Below are 21,735 nucleotides of genomic sequence, written 5' to 3' on the forward strand. Positions count from 1 at the left end.
TGTGCAGGAACGCTAAGGTAACAAAACCAATGGCATTTCCATAAAAATAAAATTTTTTGTACTTATTCCTTTTGTTATGTTAGCATGCTTTCTGCATGAGGTCATATGATTTAACAGTTGTTTTTACTTTTTCCATCATTGAGTCATCACTATTGCATACAAAACAGATCATAAAGAGTGAACAGATGGCCCTTGCATTTCACACTCATACAAGCTACACTTATTTCTCAAAATAAATGGGTTGAAAAGAAAATGGATTATTACTATCATTTTTATTACTGTGGAGCCTGAATAACTCCTTTAAAGAGAGTTCCTGTCTCTGTGCGAGGTGGAGATGTTGAGACTGTGAGTGAACAGTCAACAAAAGCCTCGAAAATGCCTGTGGCTTCAACATGGTGGATTTTACAAGTACAAGTTAAAGCCAATGTGTTTACACATATCATTTGGCTGTCAAGATGGCTGTTTGTGTAACTCTGAGGCATAGATTAAAGACACAAACTTAAGGGACATAAAATGTGCAGGTACAGACGCTTGTGGGTGTTTCCTCATGGTCATGTGCATGTCGCCCTGCTTGCCTTCATGAAAGCCTGAATGTGTGTGAACAGCTGTGAAAACACCAGTGATTTACGGTCACTGGTGGCCACACAGAGGACAGGGGAGCACTTTAGCTTCTGAGTATGATGTAGCTCCTTCTGTCACCCTCTAATCACATTTGACCATGTGTTCTGACACTGACTCAACAGCATAAATATAAAGTCATCACAATGGCTATATTTTAGCAACTATGAAATTGAATCAGAAGGCCAGGATTTAAATATATATATATATATATATATATATATATATATATATATATATATAAAAATATAAAAAAAAAATAAAAATATATAAACATACACACACATACACATATAACATATACATATATATACATATACATACATATACACATATACATATACATACACATACATATACATACATATACATATACATATATACACATATACATACATACATATACATATACATATATAAATACATATACATATACATATATATATATATATATATATATATACATATACATATACCTATATATATATATATATATATATATATATATATATATATATATATATATATATATCTTATAAATATACATATATATAGAAATCTTTGTGTGTGTGTCAATAAATGGGAAGTTGCAACATACCTCATGTAGTGTAATGATATGCACTGCTATAGGGGTCAAGACTAACAAACTAGACAAGCTCATAATTATTATATATTTACACATAATAAAATAAATAAAGATAAATCAATTAATAAACTAAATAGACAGTTATTCACAGATCTTTGGACAAGCAGCATCTTTAGAATATATTATAAATAGAAAATATGACAAAAAAAATCTGAAAATTGCAACTTCGTCTGAACATGTAAATTACCCAAACAAAATACGTTCAAAACTACTTGTGAATCAATTCTCCATAATCATATCAGTATAGCCAGGGCTATTAAAAACAGGTTGGTTTATCATAAACTTTGGGCAATAAAAAATGGTCAAGTTTAAAGGCCAGGCCTAAGGTAAATATACTGAGAACACAGGAGAGATAGAGATCCAAGCCGAGCAGGTGTGAGAGAGAATCTGTCACTTCAGGTTAATTAAAGTAGAAAAGGCCACACTCACACACACAACACTCACCCTGAGGACATTAAGGACTCCCAGCATGACCGTTTGAGGAGAGACTGAAAAGCACCAGTGGAAAACAGATCCCTCAGCACTACAATAGTCTTACGAACAGAATATATAGGGAATGTGGTGGTAATGTGGACTGACTGAATATTTTGTGAGCCAGCCGGTCACCAAAGCCGTTGATATCAAAATAGGGTGCACACATTTAAAAGAGTTTTCACTTGCTTGTTTCATTTAATTGTCTAACGCTTGGCCAAAAAGGCTTAATACGCTGCGCTTACTATTTTAGACACAAGATGGCGCACTAAAATCACATGATTTTTTTTAATGCTTTTTTTTCCACAGAGTTATTTCAAATCTTTGACAGGACTGTCTAAATGTGTTCACTATAAAAAAGATATATGTGAGATGTATATATAAAATCATAGGGTTGCAGCATATTATTTTGCAGAAGCTCAATAGAATACTCAAAGTTGCTATAGCATATATACACTATTCTGTCAGTTATGACATGAGACTATAAACAGCAAAATATAAACAGCAAATTATCACGACAGTACAAGTCTGACACTTTCTTTAATAAGTCTGTGCAACATGTCATCAATGCGGGGATGATAATAACCACCTTACTAATCAATACTTCATCAAGGCAGACATCAATCAAAACATATACAAGACTAACACTAGCGATCTGCTGCCAACAATGAGTTGTGAGGCGTGTTTAATTCAACACACTGAGTGAATTTATTTATTTATTTATTTATTTATTTATTTTGGTGAAGAAAACGCCTTTGTACTAAACCTAGCACAGGGTATAATAAGATCAGTGTATGCGATAAAATCTAAAATATTATTAGAGCATGTTTATAGTTGGATGTATGTCTCTTACGCAAAATTAACCATGCAATTATTGTAGTACAAGTGTAATAGCCTATGTTTTTGGCGTATTGATTACCATCTGTATAACCACAGTTTTACTACAAATACCATGGTTAAACTATGGATTTACTCGAGTGGTTTTATCTTTACAGTCTTTGCCCATGGAGATCAGCAGCACCTGCATTGTAGGCCATATCTTTTCCAGTAGATGGTGCTAGTGTATCATAGTCAAACTGCAAATGATCTGTCATTATAGAATTTTTTTTTTTTAAATAAAATATAATAATACATAGCCTATTATATAATATTACAGGTATTTATTTTTAATCAATGCATAAATTATATTTTTAGAAATCTTTCATGACACACTAGCATTCATTATAGAATAATTGCTGGAGTACAGGGAACATTATCAAATATACAACAGCCTATACATTTTAAGAGAAATATGTTAAGCGTCTATGCGGAAAAGCGTTAAGATTTACAGACAGACAGATCAATGGACAGACAGACAGACAGACAGATAGACAGACAGACAGATAGACAGATAGATAGATAGATAGATAGATAGATAGATAGATAGATAGATAGATAGACAGATAGACAGATAGACAGATAGATAGATAGATAGATAGATAGATAGATAGATAGATAGATAGATAGATAGATTTCGGTATTAGTAACATTTTAACATATCTGAAGAAAATTGACCAAATGTCTAGACTATTGTATAATTCTGCTTTATAATGAGCGTTTCTCCACAGCGCCCCGCTCAGGTGGACTGCTGGCGGTCTCATTACCCAGAGCCCCGCACTATCTACATTGTTACAATCCTCCCATTTCCTGCAACACAACACTTCCATGTCTCGCGTGAAGGGTATGCTGTTTTATCGCTTCATACTGGATCGTACCTGCCGCCTGGACGTTGACAACGATGGAAATATAAAGGTGAGCTACTTTTATTCGCTTTTATCGAAGTAATAAGCATGTTATCGGCCAGAGCATGCTTTACTCTGTTAGACCGTGTGAGTAATGAAGGAATACACCAGGTTTCTCTAACGATATGAAAGCTACAAGGGAGGGCGTAGGTTTAATGAAACATTGGCACCCTACGTGAGGTGTCAACCGCCAACTTCTCAGTGTGATTCGGTTATCTTGCCCTGGTGAGTGAACACAGGGGTTTCGTATGATCACGAGCAGTTCCTCACACACACATCAAGCAGCGCTGTTCACTTGGCAACGCCAAGCGCCGTAGACGCCTTAACAAATCCACTGTTACCTTCTCCCGTGTGGGCTTGACTGGTTTCTACCCACCAGGTTAAAGCAGCCTGAGCGTACACAAACACTGGCTGACATGCGCTGAGAGTGGTCAGGGTCTCAGAAGAGGATTTTATACGAGTCGTGAAGACACTGAGCGTTTTTACGCACGACACGCGCGTTGCCTTCACGCGTCTCTCTCTCTCTCCGCAGAGCGAGTATGAGAGGGGTTCGCCGCAAACTGTCATTGGGTTGACAGAGATGGGCTGCTGATTTGGGAATCCCAGAGAGCTGGAAGCGCCCAGGAGCACCATGACCGTGTTCAACCAGGAGAATGTGGAGGATTATTACGAGATTGGAGACGAGCTCGGGAGGTAGGTGATGGGTTTCACCAGATTTTGGGCGTGAGGTGAAATTTATTTCGTCCAATTAGTTGTTTTGGATTAATTAGCTATATACACAGGGGCGATTTCAGGTTAAGTGGGACATTTTTTTACCAGTCATCTGAATGGCATAAAGTCTACCAATTTACCTGAATTCACCTTATATATTCACCTTACACACCTATATTATTGTGTTTAACTTATTAAAATAATGCTTCAGAAAGGAGGTTTTTCACAGTGATGCCATAGAGGAACCATTTTGGGATCTAGAAAGAACCTTAATTCTAAAAAGAACATTTTAATAAACTGATTTTTTTCATAAAGAACGTTTATGTAATGGAAATTTTCCATGGATGTTAAAGGTTCTTCTTGGAACCTTATATTCCATTTTTGAAGAGTGAAGCACTGAATACACCATCTAATGTTGTTCAGTCTGCATGCATAAGTTGGCTTTGGGATATAAGGTGGTGAGTATGTCTCTCAGGGTGAGCTGTACTACTAAAAGTACCTAGAAGAACCATGTTATTACCCTAGGTTGTCACGGCATGGTAATACTATTGTATTTTTTGATGCAGCTTAAGCTGCCATGCAGGTACCATTCAGTACTGTGGTATATATCTTTAATCACTGTACCATGGTACCTCCACAGTACAGGTCACACTGAAAGAAAGGGAGGAGTTGTTGCCAGGGTGGTCTCAACTCATTATTGGGTGTCCCGAACCCTCCTTCAGTCGGGAATATCACTGGTTTCACTCTAGACAGATGTTCATGCATTCCTAGTTGTAATGATCTTCAATGGCATTTATTGATTAATGGGGTTCAGATGGCTGTGAAGGTCTGCTGTGTAGATTTCTCTTCTGGGAGTCCCACTTGACAGGCTGATCATGATAAATTGGGTTTGTCTGCTATTCTGAGATTCCACGACAATTAAATTTTTGCTCTATAATTTGGCTGTTAAAGACATCCAGTCAGCGATTGATTTCAATTTGCAGGGTATCATTCTCACTGTACTTTTCATTTTATTCACTTCTGTTTCTGTGCTTGCAATAAGTTAAGCAAATTGTATATTTTAACATTTTGGATTCATTATTATTTATATGTTGAGTTTAAGTTTAATAAAAAACGCCACTGTGTGACATCATGTCACGGTTGCAGTGTCTGGCTCTCTGCAGAAATTTCACATGCTCAAAATTTAGTGTGACTGCCCCTTTACGCATTGCATTAACACAGGGAGGTCCTTTGAGTCTGGAAATATCAGCTGTGTAATATTCTATGTAACAGTTCATCATTTGTGGTCAGGAGATAGATGTTCTTTTGAACTGGTTTTCATGAGAATGCAGTTTCTTGGATTCCCATTGACTGCTGTATGTGTGGGCGATAAATCACCACGCAGATAGGGATGCTATTGCTTCTTGTGTGGGTTGTGGGAAATTGGGCTCTTTTGATTTAAAGAAAAATATTTTAATGCGTTAGTGCTCACGTAACAGTCTAAAGGATACCGATGCATCACTCACACTCAGTAAAATTGATTGCATAATGTATAAACGTACTGAGAGGACTTTCAATCGAATGTTGAAGATGTTCTTGTCATTGGCTCCTGAAGCATGACAGCATCTTTCGGTCGTTCTGATTACATAATTGACTCAATTACTGCAAAGCTGACTAGCTTACTCCAGTTATTGCTAAATTAAACTTCTTTTGTTAAATAGAAGGTAGGAAGCAGTGTTATTTTTCACTTAGGGATTCTTGCATCTGAGATTGGTTATTTGTAAAAGACTGAAAATTTGCACATTCATAAGTATTGATTTCATGTTTAAGTCTGGACAGGTTTTAATTGACAGTGACGTGTTTTAACTATTTTAATATGCATGCTCTGTCCTTTTATTCATTGGTAATCAATGTAATTTGAATGTTTAATTGAAGACACGCTTTAAATCATTTTGATGAGTATTTTGTGTTTATGCTGTCATTTATATTCACGTGTAATATGGCATTTTACATATTCAAAATTATTTGAATAGTACTGAAGACAAAACATTTGAATATTATGGTCTCACCATGACGACTGTATGACTATCATGAGTTACCAATCCCACTATTGACATTAAGCAATGAATGGATTAAAGCTTGTTGAAGGAATCTACGACTACAAAAAAAGAGTTTGAAATAAAACAATGGGACAACCAATCAGTGAAGCCCACCAGCACATTTTAAGTACCCCCTTCCCTCCCCCACAGAACAAAACAACACTATTCACTGATCTCAATTCAGCCGTTAATTTCTTTATACTCCTCACCAATATTCAGTGCTTAGCTTTGATGCCTCAGAATGATCAGAATGGTAAAACGTACACCCCAGCACTGAAGTGTTTAATAACCCTGCATCAGACGGTGCTTGCGTGCTTCTCGGGCTGTAAGGTTAAAACACACAGGCTCTCTTCATGGGGCATAGGAGGCTCCAGCCCAGGGACACTCTTAAGTTAGGAGGTATCTTTATTCTGAAGGGAACTGCTCCGGGTGGTCCTCCTCAGAGTAGGAGGAGCAAGTGGTCTGTTGGCTAAATTTGAAGCGGGGGGACTTGGCTGGCATTGCTTTTCATGGATTAACACCATGAGCTGCCGTAACTAAAAGGTGAAGCGTGTCGTTTTTACTCCAATAATACCACTGGACTAAAATTTCAGATGTGTTTCCCAAATTCCTCCACATCAGGGTTATTGTTGTTAACTAAAACTATTAAAAATAATTAATTGAAATATAGCTAAACATATAAACACTTAAGTTCCACACTCACTTAAAACTTGAAGGTGCTTTACAGTATTTAAAGTACATCAAACATCACTGAACAGCTTTTGAACAGGAGTCTGCTTGTCTGTCTGTTTCATGCAGTATGGATCATTTTTAGCCCACTCTCAGAAGATGAGCATCAGTTATAGCACTAATGCTAAAAGAGAAGATGAATTCCCAACCAATAAGGGGTTCATCTCATTTTTCAGTTCACTGATATCTGTGTTACTCTATTGCATTAAGTCTCTTAGACTGACTATAAGCTTGGATGCTCCCAGTCTGTCCTGACACTAATTGGTTCCCCTTTGTGTCTGTTTGCTCTGGCTGTGTGTGTGAAAGGGGAGGAGCAGCTTTTTGCTGGATCTCACTATCACTTCAAGAGGCAATGCTTCTGATGGTGTTGTTTTGAAGAGTGTGGTCCAGAGAACTTCCAAAAAGCAGAAATCCCAAAGAGTTCTTAGGAGCACCACATTTCCCCACCCCATAGAGTGATATGCAAAATATGCAAGTTGTTTGTTGTTGACCTATATTTGTGCCTCTGTGAAATGTGTCAGAGGCCGCTGGTGCTGAGGTTTGACCAGTGTCAAACAAAGTTGAGACTTTGTTTTGCCCAACAGCCGTGGTGATTTATCTATCTGTCTGTCTGTCTGTCTGTCTCTATTATTATGTCTCTCTTTTATAAATCTAACATATTTTCCTTAATATATACATGTATGTGTGTGTATTTATTTATGCATAATAAAAATATGCAGTACTAACACATAGTATGTAAACAAACTTTTATTTTGAATGCAATTAATCACAATAAATTGTTTGGAGCCCTATATATGTATGTATGTATGCATGTGTGTATGTATAAAATATTATCTAAATATAATACAATGTAATTATGTTACAGTGTGTGCGTATATATATATATATATATATATATATATATATATATATATATATATATATATATATATATATATATATATATATATAAAAAATATATAAGCTGATTTATTTATTTTATTTAATAATATCGAACAATCGATATTTTGTAGGTCTGGAATTTCTTCATTTTTACCACTTTGGATGTCACTGTAGACCTATATCATGCTGAAGATATCTGATGGAATGAGTGGCTTAGCACACATAGTGTCATTCTGAGTGCTCTCATGCGTAAATGTAGCTACTCATCCGTCTGTGTGTTCAGTGGGTGAAGTTTGGGTGTCTCTTGTGAAGCCTAATGAGATCTGTGGGGGTGAGAGTGTGAGAATGTGTATGAGATCAAGAGCATTTGTGAGCGAGTGTGCCGGGAGGGTCATGGTGCACTGTAAGACAATCCTGCTGTGAAGTATTAGTCTTGACCAGTGAAGCTTGTGTAAGACAAGTGAAAGTTAGAGTTTTTTTTTCCCTCTGTCTGTCATTTTCTGTTTGGCATGGTGAATGCAGCTTTTGAGGATACAAAATCTATTCTACCACCAGCATCCAAAACTAACCATCTTAACTGGGCTTCCTGTATAGTACAAAGGTTAAACCGACCACATCTGAACACAGCTTGTTAATCAGTGCCAATAAAGAGCCATTGTTAGTCAATGACAAAAACAGCAAGACATAAATTGTCTTTCTCAATTGACAGCCATTCAAAAGCAGCTGTGTATTCTGACAAAATGCAATTTATATTTCTTGCACCAAAAAAAAAAAAAAAAAAAAAAACGGATGCCATGCATTATGGTTACAGGCCAATTTTTTTTTTTTTTACATTTTTAATTTTTAAAAATTTATTCTTAAGTATGCATGCTTGCTTATCGTATATTTACATTACTTTTGCCTTCATCTTAGGCTTGTTCTAGTGTTTTTCAAAATAAATATTCCCTTGTAGCATTTAGAATGGTAGTTTTTTTGTCATTATTTGTAATTTAGAAAAATAGTACGAATTTTATCAGTTAATTCATCAGTTATTGACCAAAAGATTCAATAGCTGTTGGATTATTGTTTTCAACTAGACTAGTAATACCATTGCATCTCTACCAGGGATGGGAAGATTCCCCAGTTCGCTCGGTTCATCGGCATTAAAAAGTTCAATGCATCAGTTTAAAAAGTGTGCATCGGCTACAAGTAGGCATTTGTATCACGATAAAAACATATTTGCATAGATAAAAAAAAAAAATATATATATATAATTATTAGTTGATGCGCTATACTTTTATTATTTAGAAAGTGACCAATAATCTGTGACTGATTTCTCTCCTCTAAACTGTTTCTCAAGCGCATTCTCTCATCATCACTGCTGATTGAATGTGACGACTCACAACACCACGGAGACCCGAGGGAAAGTGGGGATTAAAGTCCAAAACCTTACTTGAAATAACCTAACAAATCAATCAAGGCTAAAGCGGTTCCATAAACGACAAATTAAGTGCCCACAATCTCACTAATTTGTAGATGGTTCTTCTTAAGCAGCCCTTAATGGCGAACATGGATCAAATCGGTCCACCATGGCAAACAACGAACATATTTGTGCTGTTTAATGCATTTGAGACATTGTGTTTTCCTCAGTGCATAACTGACGTCACAGGTAGATTTTTCTTCTGTAAATGTCAGAAGGTCACACAAATATAACCATTTTGCTGTCAGGAGTGGGAGAGGCTTACGCAAGTGAACGAGCGCAGCTGCGTGCATGCACGCTAAACAGAAGGAGCGCAATAGAATAATAGCGCAGTAATTCTGAGTAAAATATATATTTTGCTAAAATATTTTTTGTTGATCATCATCATAATAATAATAATAATAATACAAATCATCATCATCATCATCATCATCTTGATACCATCAAAGGCATCAGTCACAGGCGATATCTCTGACTATCGCCGATACATGATAATATCGTCTAACGGCACAACTCTAGTTGACATTTTACTTGTGAGAGATAATTTTTGCCTAATTTTCTTAAAATGTTCAAATAGACTTTCACATCACAGCTCAGGATTGTCTGAGTCACTAGTAAACAAATTTGTAACTATGCATTTTCCCAGTACCATTAACCAATCAACATCGCCAGCCATCATTTTCCTCATTTGTGGCTTCAGAGTGAAAAGTCCCATGGCATCTCCAGCATTTGCAAATGTGCTTCCAGCTGAGCAACTACCACAGATGAATGATAATGCTAACGAATAGATTTCTCAAGGCATTATAGACCTCCTTGCCTGTGTCTGGTTCTTGTTTCCTGTGATTAACAGAAACCTGGTCAACAGGAGAATGCTGTGGATACAGAGGAGAGTTAATGAATCTTGCAGCTGGTGGCCTGCATTGGCAAGTGTTTATACACAATTAAATATGTGTACATAGTAACCTGGCTACTTTTTGTGCCACTCCTTTGACAGCTGACTTGCGTGGACTGTGAGGTTATAATATTCAGCTTAATAACATTTGAATTTTATTCATTTAAAGGGATAATTCACCCAAAGCTACAAGAATACTTTTTGTGAGCGTCACCCTAGTACCATTTTGGAGAGTATACACTGAACGTAAATTGCGTATGATGTTTTGTGTCAGCTGCGCCACATGGATATGTTGTTTCCATTCAAATCAAAGCGTAAATGAGGTAAACAGCGTATCTGCATGGCGCAGCTAACACAGAACAGAACAGCATATGGTTATAACATTACAGGTTTTTTATTACACAATGTTTATATGTCCTAATTTATATCATGAGTATGACATAGTCTTATTTACATTTTGAAACCATTCATCATGCCTTTCTTATATTCTAACCACCTGCTAAAGTTGTTGCCACTGTGGGTATAATTATGTTTCCCCATTAAATGTGGTTTTATTGCAAGAGTTAATGTCCCACGGTGTTGTCATACACACAAGAGACCTCTTGCAGAGTCCAGGAAGTGTTGCTACAGTGAACCATAGTCGATTAATCGACTTCATTTGCACAGCCAACACTTCTTCATTCATCGGTGCCTGGTTTTATGATGCAGTCACTCTAATGATTGCGCGCATCAGCCATGATGGGGCTATTTAATGTCAAGTGTTAACATATGAATATGAATAATGGGAATTCCCCTCCTGAATCATGATTCTTAATAGCAAACTGCTGCATCTTAGTAGTTAAAAGGTGGCTTGACCAAGAGCTGTGAAACGGCATTTCACTCAGGCACATTTGTTCAAATTCAGCAAAAAATTGGTGTGAACATGTTATGAATTCTTCTCACAGATCTCAAAGCAGCAGCACTGTTAATGCTGTTGCTAAGCTACTGGCGAAGTGATGTCGTGGAAGGAATTCGACTCCCTGTGCTGGCTATCAAGTGCTTTACTTCATATCTTGTAAGCCTTTATCATTGCCTTGTTGTTCATTTTGCTTGCATCTCTTTATTCTCTGTTTTCACTTTAGACAGTATTTGACCCTATTTAAAATGCCAAGAGATACTTTGTCACAGTTCTTTTATAATGCTTATTGAAGTGAGTCCAGAGTAGTTCATGCTGGCTAATCACATTCCTAAAAGCTTTCTTATTTTCGTCATAATTGTTCTTTTATGGAGTTAATGTATCCTCAGTTACTGTTAAGATGTCAATACCGAAGCCGCAGAATGTGCTTTCAACACTCAAGTTTTGACAGTGAGCAGTACTCGTTGAAACCAGGTGAATGCCAGTTTCTGTCTACATTAGGGCATTTGGAAGATAAGGCCTACAGCAGACTTTAAGTCTCCTCCCCTGGGTTGCTATGGGAACCACCCATTTCTCCAGTTCTTTCCAGGCGTAGCTATCAGTTAGGCTCGGTCATCTGTAGGGCTTCTTCCATTAGCAACGCTTCCCCAAACGAGTTCTGATTGACTGAATGCGTGACACAAAGAGAAGAAGTCCTTCATGCTCATGGGAGATTGCCAATTAATCGGACAATACTGATTTTCTAATTCGTTACACTGTTTTGATTGAATTACAAATGCAAGCTTGTGTTGCAACTGGATTTTGAGGACTCGAGGAGTAATGGTTACTTCAGACCTGGTTGTACACATTTGCCTCCGGTGTTTCCTCACACAATGTGTGCTTTGTGTCTTTAAATCCTCTTGAAATGACAACATTACATTCCACTGACATGTCAAATGCCTTTCATGACAAATCAAAGAGAAATGACATGGTGTCGTGAAGGGTCTGTGAGATTTTTTTAATTTTTAAATTTTTTGGAATGCCAAGCATAAAATGTCACTGTTATCTGTTACCTTAAAAAGGTGTCTTTATGACAGCCCTAGACTATTTCTGAAAAAGAAGGGTCCCACCCTGGCCTTTTCAGTGTTTACCAAGGCTGCAATTATTTGATCAAAATACAATAAACACAAGCTGTTTCCTTCCAAAGTTACAAATTAAACATATGCACAAAAATGGAATCTCACATAAAACATTTGCAAATAAAGCATTGTTTCCATCCAGTGAGTTGAAGGGAACAAAATAATCTCTTCCTGATTAACTTGCGCTAAATATCACGAAGAAATTGTTTTTTTTCTGCAGTAGGAGAAGGCACATAATAATTTTTGTATACAATAAATTACAAGCGGGTTTTTTTTATGCGATATCCCAAAATGTGCATGAAAGTAGGTGGATGGAAAGATATCTACAGTAATATTATGAAATATTTTTGTAATTTAAAATAACATTTAAATAATGTTTTCTATTTGAATATATATTTTAAAATGTAGTTAATTTCTCTGATGGCAAAGCTGAATTTTCAGCAGTCATTACTACAGTCAATCATTCTAATATTTATTATTATTATCATCATTATCATCATCATCATCATCATCAATGCCGAAACATTTAGGCTTCTTAACATTGCTGTGGAAAAAGAAAAGCATTTTTAACAAATATTTTGTAGCAGTTTAATGTGTCTTTGTTGAATAAATGTATTAGTTTCTTTGTGTTTTTTTTTGTTTGTTTTGTTTTCACTTCAATTCATGTTTCCATCACAATCTGACATTTTCCCCTCAAATGCTGAATCGACTGTTTATATGCATTATGTGTTTCTTTGACTGTCCAAACGCACGTGAAAATGAGGTACATAATTTTGTGTCTGTTGCTAAGCATCTAGCCATAACATTGTTTCACACTGTGCAAGTCTGGCAGTGCAGGGTTAATGCCGCAAAAGCCATGCAAACCCTGCACCAGGTCAGGGTTTTTTTTTTTACCCCTGAGTAACCTATAACTCAGAATTAAGCAAAGTGTAAGAAGCCTGTTTAAGAGTTTGGAGCTGGTTAAAAAGCCTTCAGAAGAGGGGTGAACACTTCTCCTCATGGGGTAATAAACAATAATAAAAAAGACATTAGTCATATACCTCAAGAAGAAGAAAAAGAGAAGATGCAGATAGTTTTTGCATGGTGTTGACCTTTTGTTTCTCCTTGTGTGGGAATGTGTTTGTTTCACTTCCTCTGAGAAGTTTTGTTTTATTAAACATGGGTTGTAACACTCCCTAAGTTGAGACACTTATTTTTTTTTTTACATGTTGAAGCAGCTTCAGCCACTTCATTTTATATTATTCCACAAATATATATAATATTATAAATGTGCAGTTGTGGCGTGTCCAGTGTAGACTTTTTTTTTTTATTGAAGAACTTCAAATAGTTAAAACTATAGGTAAAAATATGATGTTATGTGGCTTTTGTGTACACCTTAGAGTGGATGTTTAGAAGTATATGCAGTGTGAACTGACAAGCAAACATTAATATTAGTGTTACCTGTCTCTGAGAAGGACTGCTTATGAGCCCCTGCAGATTGTACACACACAAACCCAGACAATGTTCCTCTAAAGCCCTAATATCTCCGGCTCAAACCTCAGACTGTGTCAGCTCTACTCCAACCACAGCTCTGTTTCCTTGGTTACTCCTGTGTGGCACAACGGCACTAAGAGATATTGCATAATGTGTGCAGTTTGGGCGCTAAAGATTAGTGGGCTCTGTTCTCTCTGAACTGTCCACCCACATTCATTTTTCACTAATGAACCAGTATATGACTGACTCACATACATTATCATTTCAAATTATGCACATCTAAACGGGCTTATTTCTTGTGGTAAGATATATAGATCTGTGCCCACCATTGCCATTTTTAGCATATGTGACCCTGGATCACAAAACCAGTCTTAAGTTGCTGTGGTATATTTTTAGCAATAGCCAGTAAAACCTTGTATGTGTCAAAATTATCGATTTTTCTTTTATGCCAAAAATCATTAGGATATTAAAGGGATACTCCACCCCAAAATGAAAATTTTGTCATTAATCACTTACCCCCATGTCGTTCCAAACCCGTAAAATCTTTGTTCGTCTTTGGAACACAATTTAAGATATTTTGGATGAAAACCGGGAGGCTTGAGACTGTCCCATAGACTGCCAAGTAAATAACAGTGTCAAGGTCCAGGAAAGTATGAAAAGCATCGTCAGAATCATCCATCTGCCGTCAGTGATTCAACCATAACTTATGAAGCGACGAGAATACTTTTTGTACATGAAGAAAACAAAAATAATGACTTTCTTCAACAATTCCTCTCCTCTGTGTCTCTCCAAATCAGCGTAGTGCCATTTTGGCAAATCTGAGCAGTACGCAGATGGCGTACGCTCTTCTGTGTCAGCCGCGCTGCGCTGTTTGCTTTCAAAACAAAACGTAAATACACGTAAAAAAGTATATCAGTGTGCAGACATGCTTTGATAGTTGATGCTTCTGGTCACTTCACTCTGCTGAAGTGCGGAGAAATATTGAGAAAGTAGGTTGATTTTTGTGCAGTGTGTCTGTGTTGCAGTCTAAAAACTCTCCAAATCCCAGTTCACATTTATTTGCGTGGGATGACACAACAAGGCTTATTTAATTACACTTGGACTGGATCAGCAGACTAGAAAAGTCAGTTCAGACTCTGCCAGATTCCTTCCAGCAGACTATTCTCTGACCCAAACAAAACTCAGTTCACCAGCAAAAAAAGAGGATCGCTGTATTTTGAGAATAAAGCTAACTTACAAATTACAAAGCCACCACTTGCTTTTTGTTAGATTTAATATTTGTTAATGTAAGGCATTTTAGTAGTGATGTAAAACCTGAAGTAGTTTTTCAAATCCTCCAAGTTCAAATTTGTTATGCAGGCATAACTGATTATGCTAAAGTTAAAGGGATAGTTCACCCAAAAATAAAAACTCTGTCATTAATTACTCACCCACCCTCATGTCGTTCCAAACCTGTAAGTCCTTTGTTCATCTTTGGAACACAAAATAAGGTATTTTTGATTTAATCCAAGAGCTTTCTGACCCTGCATAGACAGCAACACAACTGACACGTTCAAGGCCCAGGATTGTAGTAAGGCAATTGATAAAATAGTCCATGTGACATCAGTGGTGCAATCATCATTTTATAAAGCTTCAAGAATACTTTTTGTGCGCAAAGGGAAAAAATGAAGGTCTTATGGTTTTGGAACGACAGGAGTAATTAATGACAGAATTTTTGGATGAAACAATCCTTTAAAATTTAGTCAGAAAATGTTGTCAGATTTTGTCCTTGTTTATCTTTAATCCAAGTTTGGGTCTCAACTCTTAAGTTGAGATCGAAACATTGAGTCTACAGTGATAAAATTGATTTGCTAAATGTAACTTATCGATGAAAGTGTTCCTGGAAAACTGGCAGATTGCCTGGCCTAGCCTGTGATCTTCATGCTGTTTTACACTCTATTGATCTGACACCATTCGCATTGGTTTACCCAAGCAGTTTGTATGTGCATAGACAGCATTTCTAAAATCATTCTTCTTTCTTTTCAGTTGGATGACAATGCTGATTAATCATATTGAAAACTGAAGTTATAGAAGGTTGTATTTTCAACTATGCATTTTTTTTTTAAAAGCTATATAATGCAGATTGGTGTTTTACTATACCAGTCGATTATTGCTGTAGGAACGTCCATGCATTTGTTAACGATGTGAAATAATTTGATTGTGAATGGCACAGTCACACATAAGCTGTTCCATCACTAGTGATCTGATCTAGTTGGTGGAAAATAGCAATGAATGTTGAATGCAGAAATGTTTCTATTTTTTTTTTTTTTAAATGCTCTTCTTTCAAACTTTGTCATATGATCCTGAAACATTGTGAATGTATTACGGCTTCCACAAATGCATTACACAGCACAACTGTTTCAACAATGATAGTCATAAGAAATGTTTCTGCACCAAATCATGATCCTATAAAAATCATTTTAATAACATGAGACACTGAAGACTGGAGTAATGAAATGGCTTAGAACATGCTAATGGCGAACTCTATTAGAATCAGTGCAGGTCATGTCTCTAGTTTTGTGTGGTGCACATGAGTGGCAGGTTTGAGTTCATTGGCCTTCTATGATATTGGCAAATCACTGGCAGCCTTTTATTGCTCAGTGCCTTCATCATTTGTTACTTTCATGCTGTTTTCCCCTCAGTAGTCAACTCCATGCTCAATCTACTCTCTGTACAGCTTTTGTAATTAATTAAGCCCCAGACAGCCAACACAGCTAATTTTGTGCCCCACCATCTGAAGCACACCAAGTTAAACTCCATCCCTTTATTATGGTTCAAAAAGTAGATGTTTGGCAGGAACGCCTGCTGCTCTAAGATCTGCTGCCAGGAGGCAACTTTGTCTTACAAAAGAACAGCTTGGACTGGAGACATGAGGAAGTGAGAGGAAATGAGGGTAAGCTGAAAGAGCGCCATATTCCCAGGTGTGTCTCCCTTTGCTCAGAAGTTCAAAAGTTCAGGGCTTTCAATAAATGGTGGGATAAAATGTATGGTATTCCTGATACTGTAGTGCTTTCAGAATCCAAAATTGTTTATGGATCAGGCCGGCTTAAATTATGAGGCACTCTTATCGCAGCGCTCTTTGGGTGTAATAATATGGGGGTTGTTGAAAGCAATCTCAGGGCCAGTGTTGTGCTAACCAGTCAGGCACCCCACTGAACAGCCTGATGAGCCAATGGTGGGCCGGCACAAAAGCTGCTTTGTCATAAAGCTTGCAGGGGTCGAAACCCAGCCGAAGTGATTATACAGAGTAGTTATTATCAGACCAAGTCAGAGGCCAATCTGAAATGTACACTATAGTGTTCATGTGAGTCTTTTGTTTATGGGTCAGTGACCTGTTTTTTTTTTTCTATCTATTAATTTAATTAAATTAAATAAATTAATAAATATATTGACTTGAATACAATGATGAGCAGCCTTTTAATTCCTGTATCAAAATTCATTTTGATATATTTTTGTTAAATTTAATACATCTGATATCATAATGAAGAAAAACTTTATTATTTAAAGAAAAAAAAAAAATTTAACTATTACTATTTATCCTTGTTATTTATTCATGTATTTATATTTAAATATATTTGTATGTATTTGATTCTGATTAATAACGTTATTTTTTGTAACTTTTTCTTTGCCAATAATAATAATAATAATAATAATAATAAAGTGCAGTGTTTAATTTACTCAAAAACAAACAAAAAACAAATCAGGAAAAGAGCCAGAAAAAAAATTAGTAGGTTAAGTTAACCAAAATTATTAGGTTGTACGATTTATTATTTTATTACATTTAGAAATAATGTAGGATAAAATAAGGGTAAATAAAAGCAAAATTACAAACACAATTAGTCTATTTTAGTATCTTATTTTTTGATAATGAACAGGCTGCGATGTCAGATTAGCAAAAATTTGTTGTATGTGCGTGTGAGGCACCGATGCGATCACTGCGTTGTTTTCCCAACTGTTACTCTGTAATTTATGGCCATACCAACGCTGGTTAGTCATACAGATAGAAGCAAAACATCATTCAAAGCTGTAAAGCTTTTGCAAAATAAAGAAAATGGTTTCACACTACACCTAATGCTTGGTGGTTCATGACATACCCTCAGATAAACTCTAACGCCGGTGCATTACCTATGATGAGTTCACAGATGAGCTTGGGCATTTCATTTGTTGGATGCATCAGCGTCACGTTTGAACAGGCTGTACTATGCTATCTTACAAACTATATTTTGTACAGATTTTATTTTGTTTTGGCAAGTATTTAATTATTTTTAAAAACGTTGGATTATGCAACTGACATGCTACTCATTGTCTCCATGCAGTTAATAAATAAACCATCGGTATTGGCCCTTTTTATGCTATTTCCGATATGCCGATGGCTTTAAAATAATTAAAAATCGGTCGATAAATATTGGCGGCTGATGCATCGGTGCATCCCTACTAATTAATAATATTTGTAAACAAAATATTTTTTACCTTAAAGAATGTATTTGTAAGCATTTTTTTTACTTAATTATTACACCACATGTAATTCCAAACCAAACCTTTATTGAAAATGGTTTAAAAGTTGTTTTTTTTTTTTTTAAACCCAATAGAATAAATTATGTATAAGCCACATAAATAATTTATAAAATACAGTACTTTTTTATATATACATATATATATATATATATATATATATATATATATATATATATTTTTTTTAGATTTTTTTTTTATCATAGACTTTTTATCATAATGTTTATATTCTATTAACTGACACAAAACTGCAGTTAACAACTTCTATGTTGCAATTCTTATGTTTAAATGGTTAAATTCTGAGAGTTTCTCGTCTTTGTTTTTTGGATCCCAGCTGAGTTGAAACCCTTGGTTGGATTTTTCCCCTCATGCATGTGGATGGAGGCCTTTGAGACCGCGTTCATCTCACTGCTGCTATTCTAAGCTTGCATGACATTGGTTTGGCACCAGGTGAAAATGCATCTCGTTTCCACAGTGTAAACATACTGATGGGAGCAAAATGGGAGTAAACACATTCCCCGATCCACCTGATAATGACTCCTTGAGGTAAGACCATAGGGAATGAAGCTAGGGCTGGAAAAATCCAACAGTCCATGTCATGTCTTGAATTTGCTGGTGAAAAATTCTTCACCGCCAAAGTTCACTATATTTTTCTTTCCAGTAAGCATCACAGATCTCTCTTGTGAACTGAACAAGCTTTGTTTTGTTCCAAGGTCGGTGGCCTGCCGGTTTTTAAAGGAATACAATACTCGCCGTCTGTAATATATCGATGTGTGGTTTGTACTCTGAAAATGAAAAGAAGGACTGTTTCTTGAATTTGTGTCTTTTTTTCTGCTTCTTTGTTTCTTCTTTGGCTTTTTCAATTTCCCGCTCAAATGAGCAAGCTAGCGTGCAAAATTGGTAGATGTCCTTCGTAATCGACAATGTCTACACTCTGCATTTTTAAAAGTGTTGACAGCTGTCTCATTGTGCACTTTTCTGAGCCATAATCTGCAGTCATTTAATATCAGTTTCATTTTATGCACTGTTTAGGATTTACTGTTGTGTGCTTGCATTTCACATGGCTTCAGATAAGATGGACAATTAATTGTGGGTCCCAGTATAAAGTGGTTTGATCTAGTGTTTCCTCTTTGGCACATGCAGAGGAGTCAGCAGTCAGAGATGAGGCTGAGTAATGGGTTCGAAGGTCACTGTTCGCAGCACGCTGACATTTTCTCTGGTATTAAAGTGTTTTGATGGGCCCATCACTCTTTTTGATGTGGATTACAGCTGGATTGAGGACATAGATTAGAAGGATGGCTATCTTCTGCCCTCCAGCTGCGTTTTTCTCATATTGCTTCACTGAGCCTGGTCTAAGAACAGCAGGAGGGCGGCTCATCTGAGGTCTCTTACTAGAGATCTTCAATCAGTGACAGTCTTAGAACTCAAGCAGGTATTTTTTTAAAAGTAGACTCGCTCAACACTTGTGTGCAAAAGCTATCAAATACTGCCTTTAGTAAGCTATATATAGAGGTAGGAAGGCAACATGGCAGGTATGAATTCATTTTTTGTGTGGCATCCTTTTCAGTATTATGCTTTTGTCTGGTTGATTTAGGCATTTTAGATGTCTGTTTTTATTTGACATCCCACAATCAAATGAAGGAAAGTAAATTTAATTGATAAATGTTCTACCAACAAAATAACCAGCGAAGTCTTTAAATATTTGCTCAGTTATCGGTCAAATCTTAGCTGAATTAGTTCTACATCATTTGACATGACATCATTGTGCTTTGGAAGTCTTTTCAAAAGTTTACTTACAAGATGATGAACGAAAACATGAAGTCACTGACTGACTGGCTTACTACTTACATAACTAAACTGTGTATGAACAGAAATGTATTAAATGGATAATTCATTCAAAAATGAAATAATTTACTTACCCTCATATCGTTTCAAAGCTGTATGACTTTCTTCTGTGAGACACAATCAAATATATTTAGCAGAATGTTTATGCTTCTCTCTTCCATACAATGAAAATGGATGGAGACCAAGAGCTGTCAAGCTGAAAAAGTAAATAAAAAATCCCAATAAAAGCTTTATAAAATAATCCTGGGACTAAATTTCAAGTTTTCTTAAGCCAGAGTGTTTATTCACTAAAAATCTTACTTGACAACCGTTCACTTTCATTTTATGGAAGAGAGCAGATTGGACATTATATCTTCTTTCGTTGGGAAGAAGAAAGTAATATTAGTTTGGAACTGCAAGAGGTAGAATAAATAATGACTGAAGTTTTATGTCTGGATAAACTGTCCCTTCAAACAAGACTAGAAACGTTTTTGTTCTACAGTGTGAAGGTATCCTTTTAATGTGTCTGTCTATAAAATAAAGACAAAAATATCAAACATTATCAGTTTCTTATGGCTTGTGACTTTAGTATGAATATGCAATAGAGCAATAATGTATGCACATCTGCTTTACATATCATTTACAAATATTCCCTTGGTCAGCAAGAGATGAGACATCTGTGTGTCTCTCAGTGGATGAAATGCTGCATAATGGCTGTGCAGCACAGCAAAGGTGCTCTGAATCCTAATGGCAACCTGGACTGGTGTTCAGCTGCACACAGGAGGGAGGGTCATTTGAAAGAAAATGCATCAAATAGAAGAAAAGACAAAATGTACAATAGTAAAACCAAGAAAAATGAACAAGCCCTGAAGATAGTGGCATTTGATTAAGCCCCCTGTTCATCAGTCGCATGTTCATTACTTCTTGGCAGTCGTATAGGTGATTTTGCCATGACACAAGGTCAGACTAATGCTGCGGATTTTGACAATGACATTCAAATCTTGCCTGGGAAAAGCTTGCTCAGGCACAGGGAATCTGTATTCAGATCGTGCTAACCCACTTAAATATTCATCCAGAGAAGTGCTGGCTGGTTAGGACCGTCCGTGTGTGTTACGCTAAAGGTACTGAGTGCATCTGCCATTGTGTTTTCATTAGGAACCAACCACTTAGTGAAGGATCTCTCATTTTTTGACAGTTTCTTACCTGCCATCCTTTTATATTTGCTCTTTCATGCTCATTCTCAACCCATTGTGACACAATAAAGGCTTCCTATCTGACAGGAACATCTCTGACCTTATTTGCACACCTTGTAAAGCTTAATTTAATACAAAATGTGATTTCATCACAACCCGGAATTGCTTTTGACACACACTTTTGTACAAAAAGCTTGAGTATCGAGTATTCAGAAGATGGTACCTGCAAACAAAGTGCTCCCCTCTGGGAGTATGTGAAATCTTACAGCCAAAATGATCATCCTGAAATTTAAATAACTTGGAATTAAATGTAGCTATATAAAATGATGCATTATATTAATTTAATTAATAATGTGTTTAGATGCATATGCATTTGTTTTAGTCATTTTTTAATTATGTATTGTGGTAGGAGAA

At 36.2% G+C, this 21,735-nt stretch overlaps 1 protein-coding gene across 1 annotated transcript in view; it reads left to right on the forward strand.

The window, feature by feature from the left end:
* The first annotated feature begins 3,356 nt into the window (after positions 1 to 3,356).
* Positions 3,357 to 21,735, forward strand: part of dapk1 (death-associated protein kinase 1) — a 63,902-nt gene continuing 45,523 nt past the window's right edge. Inside the window, exons 1-2 of the mRNA XM_042724579.1 lie at positions 3,357 to 3,526; positions 4,049 to 4,209. Coding sequence (XP_042580513.1) covers positions 4,148 to 4,209 — 62 coding nt within the window. The 5' untranslated portion in view covers positions 3,357 to 3,526; positions 4,049 to 4,147. The remainder of the gene's footprint in view (positions 3,527 to 4,048; positions 4,210 to 21,735) is intronic.

The sequence above is a fragment of the Cyprinus carpio genome, chromosome B5 (genome assembly GCF_018340385.1).
Source record: "Cyprinus carpio isolate SPL01 chromosome B5, ASM1834038v1, whole genome shotgun sequence".
In the NCBI taxonomy this organism is placed as follows: Eukaryota; Metazoa; Chordata; class Actinopteri; order Cypriniformes; family Cyprinidae; genus Cyprinus; species Cyprinus carpio.